Source organism: Pyrgilauda ruficollis, unplaced genomic scaffold, assembly GCF_017590135.1.
Source record: "Pyrgilauda ruficollis isolate IOZ18807 unplaced genomic scaffold, ASM1759013v1 scaffold177, whole genome shotgun sequence".
Classification (NCBI taxonomy): domain Eukaryota; kingdom Metazoa; phylum Chordata; class Aves; order Passeriformes; family Passeridae; genus Pyrgilauda; species Pyrgilauda ruficollis.
The window spans coordinates 442,931-456,879 of record NW_024516653.1 but is presented as its reverse complement, the minus strand read 5'-3'; the positions used below and the strand labels follow the sequence as shown (position 1 = coordinate 456,879).

The 13,949-nt window shown below is 41.5% G+C and overlaps 1 protein-coding gene across 1 annotated transcript in view; it reads left to right on the top strand.

Annotated features, from left to right (window-relative positions):
• MEGF10 (multiple EGF like domains 10) overlaps positions 1-13,949 on the top strand; it is an 86,167-nt gene that overhangs the window by 68,192 nt on the left and 4,026 nt on the right. The window contains exons 15-24 of the mRNA XM_041464271.1: positions 541-675; positions 1,014-1,142; positions 3,660-3,788; positions 4,850-4,978; positions 6,853-6,981; positions 7,501-7,737; positions 8,684-8,811; positions 8,970-9,093; positions 11,115-11,159; positions 13,142-13,348. Coding sequence (XP_041320205.1) covers positions 541-675; positions 1,014-1,142; positions 3,660-3,788; positions 4,850-4,978; positions 6,853-6,981; positions 7,501-7,737; positions 8,684-8,811; positions 8,970-9,093; positions 11,115-11,159; positions 13,142-13,348 — 1,392 coding nt within the window. The remainder of the gene's footprint in view (positions 1-540; positions 676-1,013; positions 1,143-3,659; positions 3,789-4,849; positions 4,979-6,852; positions 6,982-7,500; positions 7,738-8,683; positions 8,812-8,969; positions 9,094-11,114; positions 11,160-13,141; positions 13,349-13,949) is intronic.

The following is a 13,949-nucleotide window of genomic DNA, read 5'->3' as shown; positions in this document are numbered from 1 at the left end:
CTCGTGCTTTTAGCATCACAATTAACTGCACAACTCTGTATTTCTGGTCTCAGGTTCTCTGAAAGTTAAAGTGACTCTTTAAAAGAGTCTTCTCTGTAAAAGAAAGGTTGATTGGAAAACATCTGTGCTTTTTATCCAGTGAGGTTGTGGCTGTTGGAATTCCAAGTTAGAAAACACATCAGGAATCAAGGTCTAAGATGACCTTACTCATCTAGAGATAAAACTATTCTCGCTGTTACTTCAGATGTGCTTCAAAAGATGTCCTTGTTTAGCCAAATAAAAAGTATGCATGCATTCCAAGCATCATCCAAGTTCAGGGTGGCTTGACATGTAATGGAATGTCAACAAGGTCGTGATGAACCAGAACACACCAAATCCTCGAGGAGAGGCAGCAGATCTCCTTTTGGGCCTGCAAATCACTGAGCTGCACAAATAACAACATCCACCTCTGGGGCTGGAAAGCAGGGCCAGTTCCAAGCCAGGAGCAGGGTGGCTGATGGCAGGACAGCAGCAGTGACAATTTGTCCCCTCTGGTTCCAGTCTGCTCGCCGGGGTTCTACGGCCACCGCTGCAGCCAGACCTGCCCCCAGTGCGTGCACAGCAGTGGCCCCTGCCACCACATCACTGGCCTGTGTGACTGCCTGCCTGGATTCACAGGAGCCCTCTGCAATGAAGGTACAGCTGGCCGCAGTGTCCCCCTGGGATGATTCCCATTCCAGCACCTGGGGGCTGTGAAACCAAAGATGCTTTCTGTCGTGGAATGTCCAGTTTATAAATCAGAAGTCTCAGGGTTGTTTCATCCTTCAGTGTGAAACCTTCTGTATTCTCAGTTCTGCATTATTTGTGTAGTGAATATGGATGTTGTGCTCACTGTGGTTTGTAATACCTCACTTTACCCTTATACTAAGCAATACCTCTCTCAATCCAAATGTTGGTTGTTTTCTCCTGAAATGAAGAAAATGAAATCTTGTTCTGATCACTAAGGAGTTCTAACTCTGACATTGTCTTCTCAGTATGTCCCAGTGGCAGATTTGGGAAGAACTGTGCTGGAATATGCACCTGCACCAATAATGGGACTTGTAATCCCATTGACAGATCCTGTCAGTGCTACCCTGGATGGATTGGTAGTGACTGCTCTCAGCGTAAGTACCAGGGGTTTTTTTCACCTTTAATTTTAGAACAAATAATCAGGGTGCAGCTATTTAAAGTAATTTTTTTTGTTGGGTTCTTTTTTTTCTGTTTGTTTTTTGTGTGTGTAAACAAACGTTGTCTTAAGTCAGAAACTAGGACTTCATGGTAAATAATTGAGAGATGCTAAACTTCTCTGGCCAGGCCAAGAACAAAGCTGAAATTTTCTCAGACATAGGTTAGTGCTCTGGCTGCATCCTTGTTCTCACTAAGCATTTGAACATTTTGTTAAGAAATTTTTCACTATGCCTTTTTTTTAAGTGCTTGGATCTCTGTGATGGGTTTTCCTCTTTCTTCCTTTTGTAAGTGTTTTCACAGATACACATTTTTAGTGACATTCTGCCTCAATGAGTATTGTCTTGCTGTGCTGAATTCACTGGACTCTTCATTACTGCCTTAAAAAGGAGAAGGGAAGGTCCTAATTTTACTATTTTTTGTAAAGTTACTTTATTAAAAGGTCACTCCCCATCTGCCTGGATGGGTCTATGAGATTTACTAATTAGAGGAAATAATTGTTTTAAGAAAAGCTCTCACAAGAAGCATATCCAGTCCCATAAAGTGCTAAAATCCACACAGTCTGAAACACACACACATGCCAAAATTCCACTCAGCCCACTTTTGTGACTAAAAGAAGCTGCACCATGTCAGACATTGTGCTGGGGTTTCCAGGGAAGTGCATTTTTTAATAACATGGCTCATTGCTTTACATCATTTACGGTTTGACTGGCCCAGGTGAACAGGCTCTGCACAAGTGCAGGGTAACAGCTGGTCAGTTTGGGAAAAGAACCCAAAAAACAACTTTCCTGGCTAAATTCTGTGAAGTGATTAGCATGCACAGCCCTGTATGATACCAAAATAAATCTTGGGCCCACTCCTATGCAAGCCAGTGGCTACAAAGGTCCCTGTTTTTATGGTAAAATAAGTAGGTAGTTGGAAGAGTAGCAGAATTTAGGAGGAGGAGGGACTTATTGCATCAATATCAAGAAAATGGTGCCAGCAATATGAATGGAAGTGTTTATTGAGGCTGTGCTCACAGACCATAACAGAGGAAGTTTATTTGCTTTGTATAAAGGCCTTTCGTTCACATGGAAAATAATGATTCCATTAATTTCTTTCAGAACCAGCGACCTTTTTTAAACTTCTAACCTTTTGCCTGTATGTGATTTACATTCCTTCCTAGCTGATCACTAATTTCAAACACAAAACAGTAACAAAAAAAAAATAATTACAAGGCACAACTGGAGTGAAAGTAATAAAAAAACAAACTTAGTGGGTTTTTTAAATTCATCACAATATAATTTTTAATGAACTGAAATTTGGGGGAAAAGGTGATACTGTAGAAAAGTACAGCCCACTTATGCATGAATGATTATGCAAGTGTTTAAAGGATTCGAGAGTTTTTTGGTCTCAGGCAACCAGATCAGTACAAAACAATAAAGAGTTACCCTTTTAAATTACCACAGGAATAAAACCAAGGCTTCAGCATCTGACCTCTTGCTTCTCTCCTATGAAACACTGACACTGTACTTCCATAAAACTATTTTTAAAGTACTAAAGAATTATTTCTTTTACTATTTATTTTTAAAATACTAACTACTACTTAAAGTACTGTTTTCTTTACTAAAGGAAAAAAACTCCTCAAGATGAGAATCCTACTCCACAGAAAGGGTCTATTCTTAGAGTACCCTCTTCACATAGTGATATTCTACCATGAAGAAAATCATCTTTTGCTGTCTCTGAATAGTAATTAGTATTTTGGAACCACTTTGCAGTTCTAGTGGCAGCACATAGCATCAGATTCATCCATCATGACATTTCCAAAGCAGCCAGTAAATTCTGTCTCATAACGAGCCTAAATGATTGTGCACAAAATAATCTCCATTCTGTGGATAATTACTTGGTGTTTGGAAATATTATATGGATTATTGGATCCACGGAAGCAACTAAGCTAACCAGATTAAGGTACAGCCCTGATTATCTTCACCACGTTTAGGCAAATACATGAAATTTAACAGTGGAAGCACAAGAAGCAGGCTCAGTATTGGATCTAAAGCTCTAGGGTATATAGGAGTTTCCACCTTCTCTGTTTTCCTTCACTTTTTGAGGTTTAAAAGCTGTATCACCCTGACTGTTTGCAGAGTAAAAAATAAGTGAAGAAAGGAAACCTAATGGCTTTCCCTGTGAGAAAGCTGCTGTGAATGTCCTATTTACTGAGTATCAAATATGCATTTTTCACCCATTTAATATTTTTCAGCACTTTTTACCTGGACTAAAATGATGCTTTAGCTGAAATAAATGAATAAATCTATGGCTGTTTTGCTCAGAACAGAGCAGCCCAAAACATGAACTCGGGAGAAAAACAGCGAGCAGCAAACAAAGCGGTGCTCATGTGTGAATGGAAGCAGCTCTATTCATGTGCATCAAGGAACCTTTGTCATCTGAGGTTAATTAATTGCTCTGGGTTGTTGCAGCTTGCCCACCTTCCCACTGGGGACCAAACTGCATCCACACGTGCAACTGCCACAATGGAGCTTTCTGCAGTGCCTACGATGGGGAGTGCAAGTGCACCCCGGGCTGGACTGGCCTTTACTGCACACAGAGTAAGTGGATTTTGTGCTTCATCCTAAGTCTGAATATCAGTGACACAATTGTTCTCCAGAACAGCTTGAACCTGATAAAGAAGCTGTTTTTATTTAGAACCTTGAAAGATTATTTCACTAGACTGTAACATCATAATTTCCTTTGGAAGTTTCTTCATCTAATAATACATTAACACTGATTTTTTTTCCCTAAGAGCTTCTGTTAAAGTAAAATAGCTGTGCAGTGACTGGGTATAGATATGTGTCATTCATCACGTGCAGGCTAAGAGTTCATACAAAGTTTGAGAAATAAGCATATTTTAGAAATAAATATGGGTAAAGCTGACTTCTTACCTTTTTTGTATTACACTTTCGTCTTGGTTTACCTTCAGTTCAAGTTGCCTCACTGACTGTGATCCTGGCCACAGCCCCTGTATTTGACCTCAAGAAAAATAGGACTTCTGACTGTGTTTTGCATTCAGTGTTCAAATACATGCTTTTCATAAAATCAGAACTTTGCTGTTTCAAATGAGTAATGTCATAGTGGCAGGAAATAACAGATACATTACGGGACCATATGGATGCAGTTCTGGGAGACATTCACTATGCTGGTTCAGCTGTCAGCTATCAGGGGTTTTCTGCTTCCTGCTGGTGAATAATGATCTCTTTGCAGTGGTGTGTCTTCTTCATACTGAAATGGTTTCTTTGTGAGTAGCTCAGGTACAATATGTTGTTGTTTTGGCTTTTTTAATGCTTCAGTACAAACCACAAAGGAAATACGTCCAGAGAGTCACTGACTGATGGGCAGACTCCCAAAGTGCCCTCAAATCTCTTTGGAAGCCCTTTTCTTCAAGGAGCTGTCTTTTCAGAACCTCTGATGCTGCCAGCACCATTTCATTTTTGCCTGACATGTGTTTTAACCCACTCCACATGAGGCAGGTCTCGGTCCCTTGCGCTGACAGAACTCTCCATTTCAGGAGCTGCAGGAGCAACCCTCAGAAACACTGAACCAGAATGTTTTCTCTTCCACTCCCAGAGCAGCTGTTTCACCCCTCTCCCCCCTCCCTCTGCTTGTGTTGCAGGGTGTCCCCTGGGGTTTTTTGGGAAGGACTGTGCCTTGATCTGCCAGTGCCAGAACGGAGCCGACTGCGACCACATCAGCGGGCAGTGCACGTGCCGGACGGGCTTCATGGGGCGGCACTGCGAGCACAGTGAGCACACCCCTCCCTCTGCCTTGGGACACGGCCTCTGGCCTCCAGGGCCACTTCTGATGGGCACAGAGCTGGCCACAGGCTTTTCCAAACAGTTTAGAACCCGACAGAATTAAGCTGTCACAATTGTGGTTTCCGTTTCTTTGCACTGCGTTTTAGTCGCTTTGGGCGTAGCGGTAAAAGGACACACAATTACTCCACCATGTAAAAGCAACAAAATGAATCCAAGGAATTGTCATTAGCATCCAGTGAAAGCAACGAGATGTATCCATTAGTATAAACCACAGTGACAGCTAATGGTTGGAAAACTGGAGATAAGAACTAACACATCAGTGCTGGTGGATGAAATTAACCTTCGCAGTGTGGTTTTACAGCTGGTTTGTAAAAGCGTCGTAGGTGGCGTTTTGTTTTCATGCTCTCACACACTTGTGTGGTTCTCTCCTCAGGAAGATCAGGGATAACACCACTGACATCACTGGTGGTGTAATGTTGTACAGCATTAAAAGAATAATCAGGCTCGTGAGCACAGGACTGTTTGTCCAACCTTTGCTGACTTCACAGGGCTCTGCTCCCAAATTTGTCCATCAAATGACATCTGTGTTTTTCCTCATAACGTCACTAATGTTCAGGAAAAGATAACTTACTAAGATAATCTCTTGATGTCAAAACATCACTTTGAATAATTTGGCAAATCTAACTCTGTTACAGATTTTGTATTTTATCCTACAAGTTGATAATAATGATTTGGCAACATTAATCTACATGTTTTGGTATTCATTCTAATTCAGATCTTGAAAGGCAAAAATATTTTATGACATGATGGGTTCTGCCCACCCATTTACCTCAGTATTTATAATCTTGTTTTATTGAGTGTAATCAAGAGAAGGAGGAGGTACATAAACACAAAGTTTTTCACTTGAGTTGGGATTTGTCAAGACTGCAAGACCATTCTCTGGCACCCACTGTGTTACTTCATTTTTTTAATTATTCCAAATGAGGAATGCATGAAAAATGAGTTAAATTATTTTAAAAAGATAAAAGGAAGTAAATAGAGTTGAAGAACTCTCGAGAAATTTCATAAAAAGTGAAGAAATACAAGAATTGCTAAAACCATCAGATCTACTGTAATGTGCCAGGCCACACAGTACCAAGAGGTGGCAGTATAAAAGAAATTATTTTTATCAGTGTAGGGTAATTCCCTACCAGGATACATACATGAGGTAGGAGACACTTTGATCAGTAATTAGGTATTATATTCAAGTTATTGAGTACAACTTCCCCAGTTACCTTATTCTCCATAATTAGCATTTTTCTCCTGGTAGTTTCTCAGTGTACACAGTAGAGTATCAGAGCATGCAGTGGGCAGCAGTTTTATTTCTCTGTAAAAGTGTGGTGGATTTTAGACTCACGGTTAGGACCCATTCCTTTTTCTGTTTTACCCCAGCACTTCTGTCACACCACAGGACACCATCCAGGTGTCTGGCTCCACCTCTATGGTAATGAGATTTTTCAGGCACTGAGAATCTGAGTCTTCTGACTCTTTATTCACACCTTGCCCATTTCTTCACTGCCTTCTAATGTCTAAAAATTACCTTTTTCTGCTTTTTTTTTTTTTTTTGTCCCCTTGATTCCTCGCTGCACTGCCTTGGTGGCATTGCAGGTGAAGGAGGAGTACACATCTGAGCACAGTTTCTCTCCCGCACTCCGAGAAGGATGCTCCTCTTAGGAGCATTTCCAGGAGAGATCCAATGCTGATGAGACATTGCCACCTGCTGCCCACGGACAGGAATGTGTGGGGCTGGCCTCCTGTGGTGCTGCAGGCCTGTAACTCCAAAGCCTTTAATGAGATTTTGCTTGCTTTTTGTCCTGTGCAGAGTGTCCCCAGGGCACTTACGGGTATGGATGCCGCCAGATCTGTGACTGCCTCAACAACTCCACCTGTGACCACATCACAGGGACCTGCTACTGCAGCCCAGGCTGGAAAGGGGCCAGGTGTGATCAAGGTAAAGCCCACATTTAATGTCATCTTTTCACACAGAAACTGGCTGCACCTATTGAACACCATCTCTGTGTCATTCATTAAATAAATCTGACAGGTGGGGTTTTTTTTAAGTAGCCCATTCTGTTAATTCATGTAAGTTTTGGAGGCCTTAAATTCAATTAGTGATAATTGACTGGAGCAAAGTTAGTGGAGTGTGCATTTGCTTGAAATATGCAGGGCAGTGCTGCTCAAAGGTGCTGATGCAGCATGGGCTTTACCTGCCCCTATTTTTTTACCCAAACAATCTTCTTACTTTTTCAAATTCATGAAAACATCTCTTTTCTGTGAAAATTCTGAGTGTTTTTCCTTTCTATGAAGATTCTAAGTATTCTTCCTTAAACTTAGGATTGGCTTCTGGCAGAGTTCTATTTTAGCCTTACTAAACACAGTTAGATTTAGAAGTGAAATTTTGTCTCCTGCTCTTGACACGTGACCCACCCTGGGTTTATGCTACTTATCTTCATTTCTTCTTCTATTCCAGCTGGTGTAATTATAGTGGGAAACCTGAACAGCCTGAGCCGTACCAGCACTGCCCTCCCTGCTGACTCCTACCAGATAGGAGCCATAGCTGGCATCATCATTCTTGTCCTGGTTGTGCTCTTCCTGCTGGTGCTGTTCATCATTTACAGGCAGAAGCAGAAAGGGAAGGAGACACACATGCCCACCGTGACCTACACCCCTGCTATGAGGGTCATCAATGCAGATTACACCATTTCAGGTACGTGATGTTTAGAATACTTCTTTTTTCTCCCTCCATCTCTTGGCTTTCTGCTCAGATCTGTCCCTAACAGGGCTTGAATTCACATATTTTGCTTCTTGATACCATGAAGGTGGCAAAATGTCTTAAATATAAAGAAAAGTGACCATACTTCACTTTTCCTGTGCAACATTTTGCGTCCTTAAACTTTTTTTCTGCATTAAATGGACATTTCTATCCTCTGTGCCTGCTCTTATAATACTGTCAAGAGTGTGGCAAAATCTGGTTTCTACAAGGGGCTTTAAATTCAATGCCAACAGCTTGAATAGAGGAAGAGTGTAGGAAATGAGGATTTCATATTATCTGTAGCAAGATTCTGCAGAGAAACAGACAGCAAAAGGTTTGAAACTGACTAAGGGAAGGAGCAATGAAACAAACAGGAGTTTTTGACCTATTATAGTGTCTGTGAGTTGGGATTCAATGGGTACATGAAACTTGACACAATTGTGCCTTCTGAACACCACTGTCAAGGAAAGCAGCAGCTGAAGAAGGCACCAGGAAGACTTGTTAAAGAGTTAAGAAAAAGCAAATCAGCAAAGGTCCTGGTGTTCTTGAAGCACCAGAAAATGTTGGTGCAGATTTAATGGTATAAGTGACTGTAATGATGACTAGAAAGGAAAAAACAGAGCAAGTGACCACAGCAGAGAGGGGAGTTAAGGTAGCAGGTTACACTTGAGAATGCTTTTTTGCCAAAAGGTACATGACTTGTCACTTACTGCCCTGTATCTCTCATTTTTTGGAATGAATAAAAGATACTCAGTTTTTTGTTTGTTGGGTGTTTGTTTTTTTTTTTTTAGGAAACTCTAGGTCAGGTTTGGAAATCAGAGCAGCACTCTCAAAAATGTATCCTAAGAAAGAAATTCCGTGTTACTTTCCATTGTTCATTTTCCTTTCTTTTTCTCTCCAGAAACCATCCCTCATACCAATGGTGGAAATGTCAACAGCCACTATTTCTCTAACCCCAGTTACCACACTCTGACTCAGTGCTCCAGCCCACCTCATGTCACCAACATGGAGAGACTGACCTTGGCAAAGGTAAAGCAGAAAAACTTTTCTGACAGTCTTTAGTTTATTTTACATTTTTCCCTAATCTCTCCTATTTGGCTTATTTTTGCTCTTCCTGATTACCACCTGGAAATCCAGCAGCTTCCCTGCAATTTTTCAGTTTTATTACCTCTCTTTCTTTGAAATAGGCAAAAAACAGCCAGCTGTTTGTGAACCTGAAAAATATGGAGCCTGGAAAACGAAGTGCTGTCATGGACTACACAGGAACACTGCCAGCAGACTGGAAACACGGTGGCTACCTCAATGAGCTTGGTAAGGAAAAACAAAAGAAAGAAAGGAGGAGAATGGGAATGTTATTCACTGTATGTGGGATGCATCCCTTAAGGCAGGAAGAGATAAAGAAGTGACCCCTTGTAAGGAATGGTGGAACAGTTTTTGATGCCCAGTGCAGACATGATGTGTAAAATGTCTCATTTTTTTTTAAAAGATTTGCTTATTGATTAGTTTCATAGAACAATGGGGTTTTTACAGTAAGGGTCTGCTTGGACAAAATTACAAATTCTTATCAAATAAATGAAAGGTTGCATATATTATTTTTTTTTAATCACCACAAAATGCAATCAGTGGGTTAAACAGTATTTTTTCATTACCTGAGCCACTTCAGGTGTAAATAGTAGACCTTCCCAGCTATGCCTCCTGTTTGCTAAAAGAGCATTGTCTTTAAGAAGATAAATTCCCAAGAAATGGTGAGAGTTGCTGTATCCTGTTTTATGCTGTCTTTTCTCCCTTTTCCACTCTCATGCATTCCAAAAAGGCTGGATTGCACTGCCCAGTGAAAGCCTTAAAAAGGACTTTCAGTGGCAGTATAATTCAGAAAATTTCCTTCATTTCTGGTACTTACATATACCAGACCCTGGGATTCAGATTCAGTATGCAGCACTGGGGTTTTTTTCCCCCTGCTCTTCCCCAGCCTTGGTCAAACCACAATTCAGGCTCAGATCTGTTGAGTTTGGTTTGGGATTTGTTTTCTTGGTGGTTTGTTTTTGGTTTTTTTTCAGGAAAGTATTTCAGTCATAATGCTCAATATTCAGCTTTACATTTTCTTAGAGCATTTGAACTTGCACTGAATGCTCCTGAGAGACACTTGCTGTGGTTAACCCCAGGCAGGAGATCTTGAGCATCAGGGAGGTTCCAGAGGACTGGATGAATGCTGATATTGTGTCTGTTTGCTAGAAAATAAAAGAGGATTACTTTGCTAACTCGAGGCTGGTGACCTGAGCATTAAACATGAAAACAACAGCACAGCTGACATGAGATCTAATAAATGAAGGTGGGGTAGGAATAAAATTAATTATGTTTAGGTCTCCTTAAAATAATACCACTTCCCTCTTGAAAACTACTCGTTTTGTTTAGATAGTGCATAGATAAAATCATTTTAGGCTTTTATAATGCTTGTAACATAGTAGCACAACACAGCCTAATTAAAAATGAGCTCTCCACAATATCAGTGAAAGCTATTTGAATAGATCAGTAACCAGGAAAGTGCCAGGACTGTGAAGACAGCTGTTGTGCTCTGCTGTTTACTTGTACTGAGAGAAATCAGCGAGTAACAGGTAATTGCAGAGCTGTAGATTCAGGTGCAAGGTGTTCAGGCCACTGGGGCTGGAACAGGGTGACCCTGATTTGGGAGTGATTAAATTTGGAAGCAGAGAAATGAGAATTGGAGCAGGCTCTGCACACCCTGAGATTGGATGGGATGCCTTTCTTGTAGGTAGGGTTTAGTCAGACCAAAAAAAAAAAACAAAAACAAAAACAAAAAAAAAAAAACCCCAAAAACGTTAAAAAAAAAAAAACAAAAAACCCCCACCAAACCACCAAAAAACCCCACCAAAAACAAAAAGAAACAAACAAACAAAAAAAAAACCAACAAAAAAACCCAAAAAAAAAAAAAAAAAAAAACACCACCAAAAAAAAAACCCAAAAAAACCAAGGGGGAAAAAAAAAACCAGAAACAAAAGAAAAAACACCCAAAGCTTTAGTCCAACAGCACTTACTAGGATTATTCAAGAGTAACTGGCATTATGTGAGGTGAAACTTGCTAATTTAGTGGTCCCTTATGACCCACCTCCCCTGTTCCTGTTGGAAAATGTGCAAGCAAATAGTACAAGTGATCTGTACCCCCATCCTGGGCAGTTCCATAGTTCTTGTGAGAGAATTATTCAGCTGGGGCAGAAATTAGTCCCAAGGCTTAAACATTTACAAGCTGTTGTCTAATCACTTGTTTTCTTTGATTTTAAAACTAATCCATTTTTTTTGTATCATTTTCTCCTCAGGTGCTTTTGGACTTGATAGGGGATATGTGGGCAAGTCCCTGAAAGGTGAGGTTGTTTTCTGATGTATTTAGATGAAACTACATAAACATGCCTTTTATTCTTCCAAATTACCTTTTGTTTCCAGGTGAAGAGAATACAAAAAATCATTCCTAGACACTGAATCAATGCATGATTGGTTTGTTTGCTGGTGTGGGTTTTTTATCTTTTTTGAAGGGAGATTGTTGGGGTTTTTTTTTTTAAACCATTAAAACCACAAGCCAAGCCATTTTAAGTCCCCTATGTGTCACAGATCAAATGGTTTTTGTCAGTCTTGAGTCACAACACAGCTCAATTCTAGACTGCAGAACACATGCTGCCTCTTCTGAAAGGCTTTAAAAGGCAATTCCAGCTGCAGCTGGCATGGTCTGCATGACCACAAACCTTCCCCACATCCACTGCAGGCCCTTGGAAAGGATATCAAAATACAGAGACAAAGACAGGAATGAAAGGCTTCCGAAATTCAAGGTAGTGATCTGGTATTTTGATCTTCTGAGTTACCCAGTCTTCTCACAAGACTCTACACTGTGCCACCCTGCCGTGTGTCAGTGTTTGTGGTCTCTGATCAGGGCATGCCAAGGGTGCCTGGATATCCAAGCACTGGAAAAGGTGTAGCAAAGTCCATTAAAATGATGAGTTAAACACACTGACAGAGAGCAGCTGGTTTGTCCCCTGTCAGTACCAGGGCACAATTAAACTGGCACAGTGATTTATCACACCCGGGTTTTCCTGCCCTTGGGGCACACCTGCAGCTCCAGGCTGGAGCAGAGGAGCTGGAAGGCTGGATAAGGCCCTGGGTGTGCTGTGACAGCAGCTGGACAGAGCCCAGGGGTGCCCAGGGGGGCAAGAGGCCAGTGGCCAGTCCCAGCCATGGGGTGGCAGAAGAAGCAGGGCAGTGCCTGTTCCCTGTGCTGAGGCCACACCTCAAATCCTGGGGGCAGCTCTGGGCCCCTCGCAACAAGACAAACATTGAGACATTGCATATCATGAAAAATCCCTTCCTAAAAGGGTTGTCAGGCATTGGCACAGGCTGTCCAGGGCAGTGGTGGAGTCACCATCCCCAGGGGGATTTAAAAGATGTGAAGATGTGGCACTTGGGAACGTGGTTGAGGGATGGATTTGGCAGTGTTACATAAATGGTTGGACTCAGTGACCTCAAAGGTCTTTTATAACCTAAACAATTCTTCACTTCTGTGGTTACAGAAAGCCCAGTTCAAATTAATCACAAAATCATTAGCACACATCCACTGACAGGTCCACCAAGGTCAGTCTCATGATGGGTATGGAGTCAGGAATGGGCTAAGAAAGTCTCATGTTAAATACCACATTATATCACAGAGCAACACAGAGAACAAAGTAACACAACCACCACAAAATCACTTCCCAGCACAAGCAAATACATCTCTGAAACCAGTTATTCATCCTTCAGTTAAATCCTGACATCTCAAGCCACCTGATGTTTCCTTGCCAGTTCTCCTGCATGTGCCTTACAGGAACTTGGAAGAAGCTGGTTATTCTTTTCTGTGTACTCAGATACTCAAACTCTGCACCACCCAAGCCATCCCTAGAAATAAATCATGCTGCCATTTGCCCAGACACTGCTCTTGGGAACAGTCTCAGATCGGTTCTTTTAAGTGTCCTGAGTTCTACACCTGGAGGGGAAGAAAGTGTTCTGAAGTGCTTGTTAGAAAATTATTCTACAGCGTATCTCTGTATAATGCTAGGCACCATTTTAACTAGAATTGAAGATGCTCAGATTTTTCAACAGTAATTTGCTGGTGGCAAGATGAAACCCATTAAAGTGCATAGCAGCTGAGATGCTTTCATTGATTGTTGTAAATAATTTTGAAGTGCTACAAGTAGTTTCCACTTAAATATTCAGTTCTGATTGACTTTTTAGAACTCAGCAGGAAACAAAACCTTTTTATTTTTGGTAGCAGTCTGCATAGCAGGCAGCATGGTCAAGACAGTAAAATGTTTTCTTTTTGTAGATCTGGTGAAGAACTCGGAGTACAATTTAAGTAATTGCTCGCTGAGCAGCTCTGAGAACCCCTATGCTACTATCAAAGACCCACCAGCCCTGGTGCCAAAGAGCTCAGAATGTGGCTACGTGGAAATGAAGTCCCCGGCACGTCGCGACTCCCCCTACGCCGAGATCGCCGGCTCTGCCACAGCCAGCAAGAACGTGTACGAAGTTGGTAGGTGCAAAACCCACCCCTGGATGCTGGGGGTCAGGGACAAAGAGCACAGGGCTTTTTTGTCCTTTCATTCAGTTTCATCAAAACACACGAAAACCACTGGGGAAACAAAATTACGCGTTCAGATTCTGTGTTCTGCTCAAAAGCTGTAACAACAGCGTTTTTACTCTTTTGGTGTAATTCACACAAACCGGGTTTGAAGTACCTTCAGCTTTGTTCTGTCACCTACAGATACCTCTGAACTACCCTGGTGTGAAAGCCTTCCTTTAACCAACAGCATAAGTTTAGCATTTGACTGCAATGTAGTTCAGCTCTAGGTCAGACTGAATGCAGCTGAGTTATGCAGGGGAGGGCTGAAGTTCTGTTTCCTTCTCTTGATGAGAATAAAATGGCATCTTCAACCACATACTATTCCACTAATATGGGCCCTACCTAGTTATCATATTTCTTTAGGGTCCTGTGGAGTGGTGGCTATCCTGATCATCTCTGGGCTGTAATAAATTGTGTCCAGTGTCACAGGATGTATTTTCCTTTTCTGCATGCAGTTAGAGGTCACTGAAATCCATCAACAGACCCATTCTGCATTTAAGGACCGTTACAA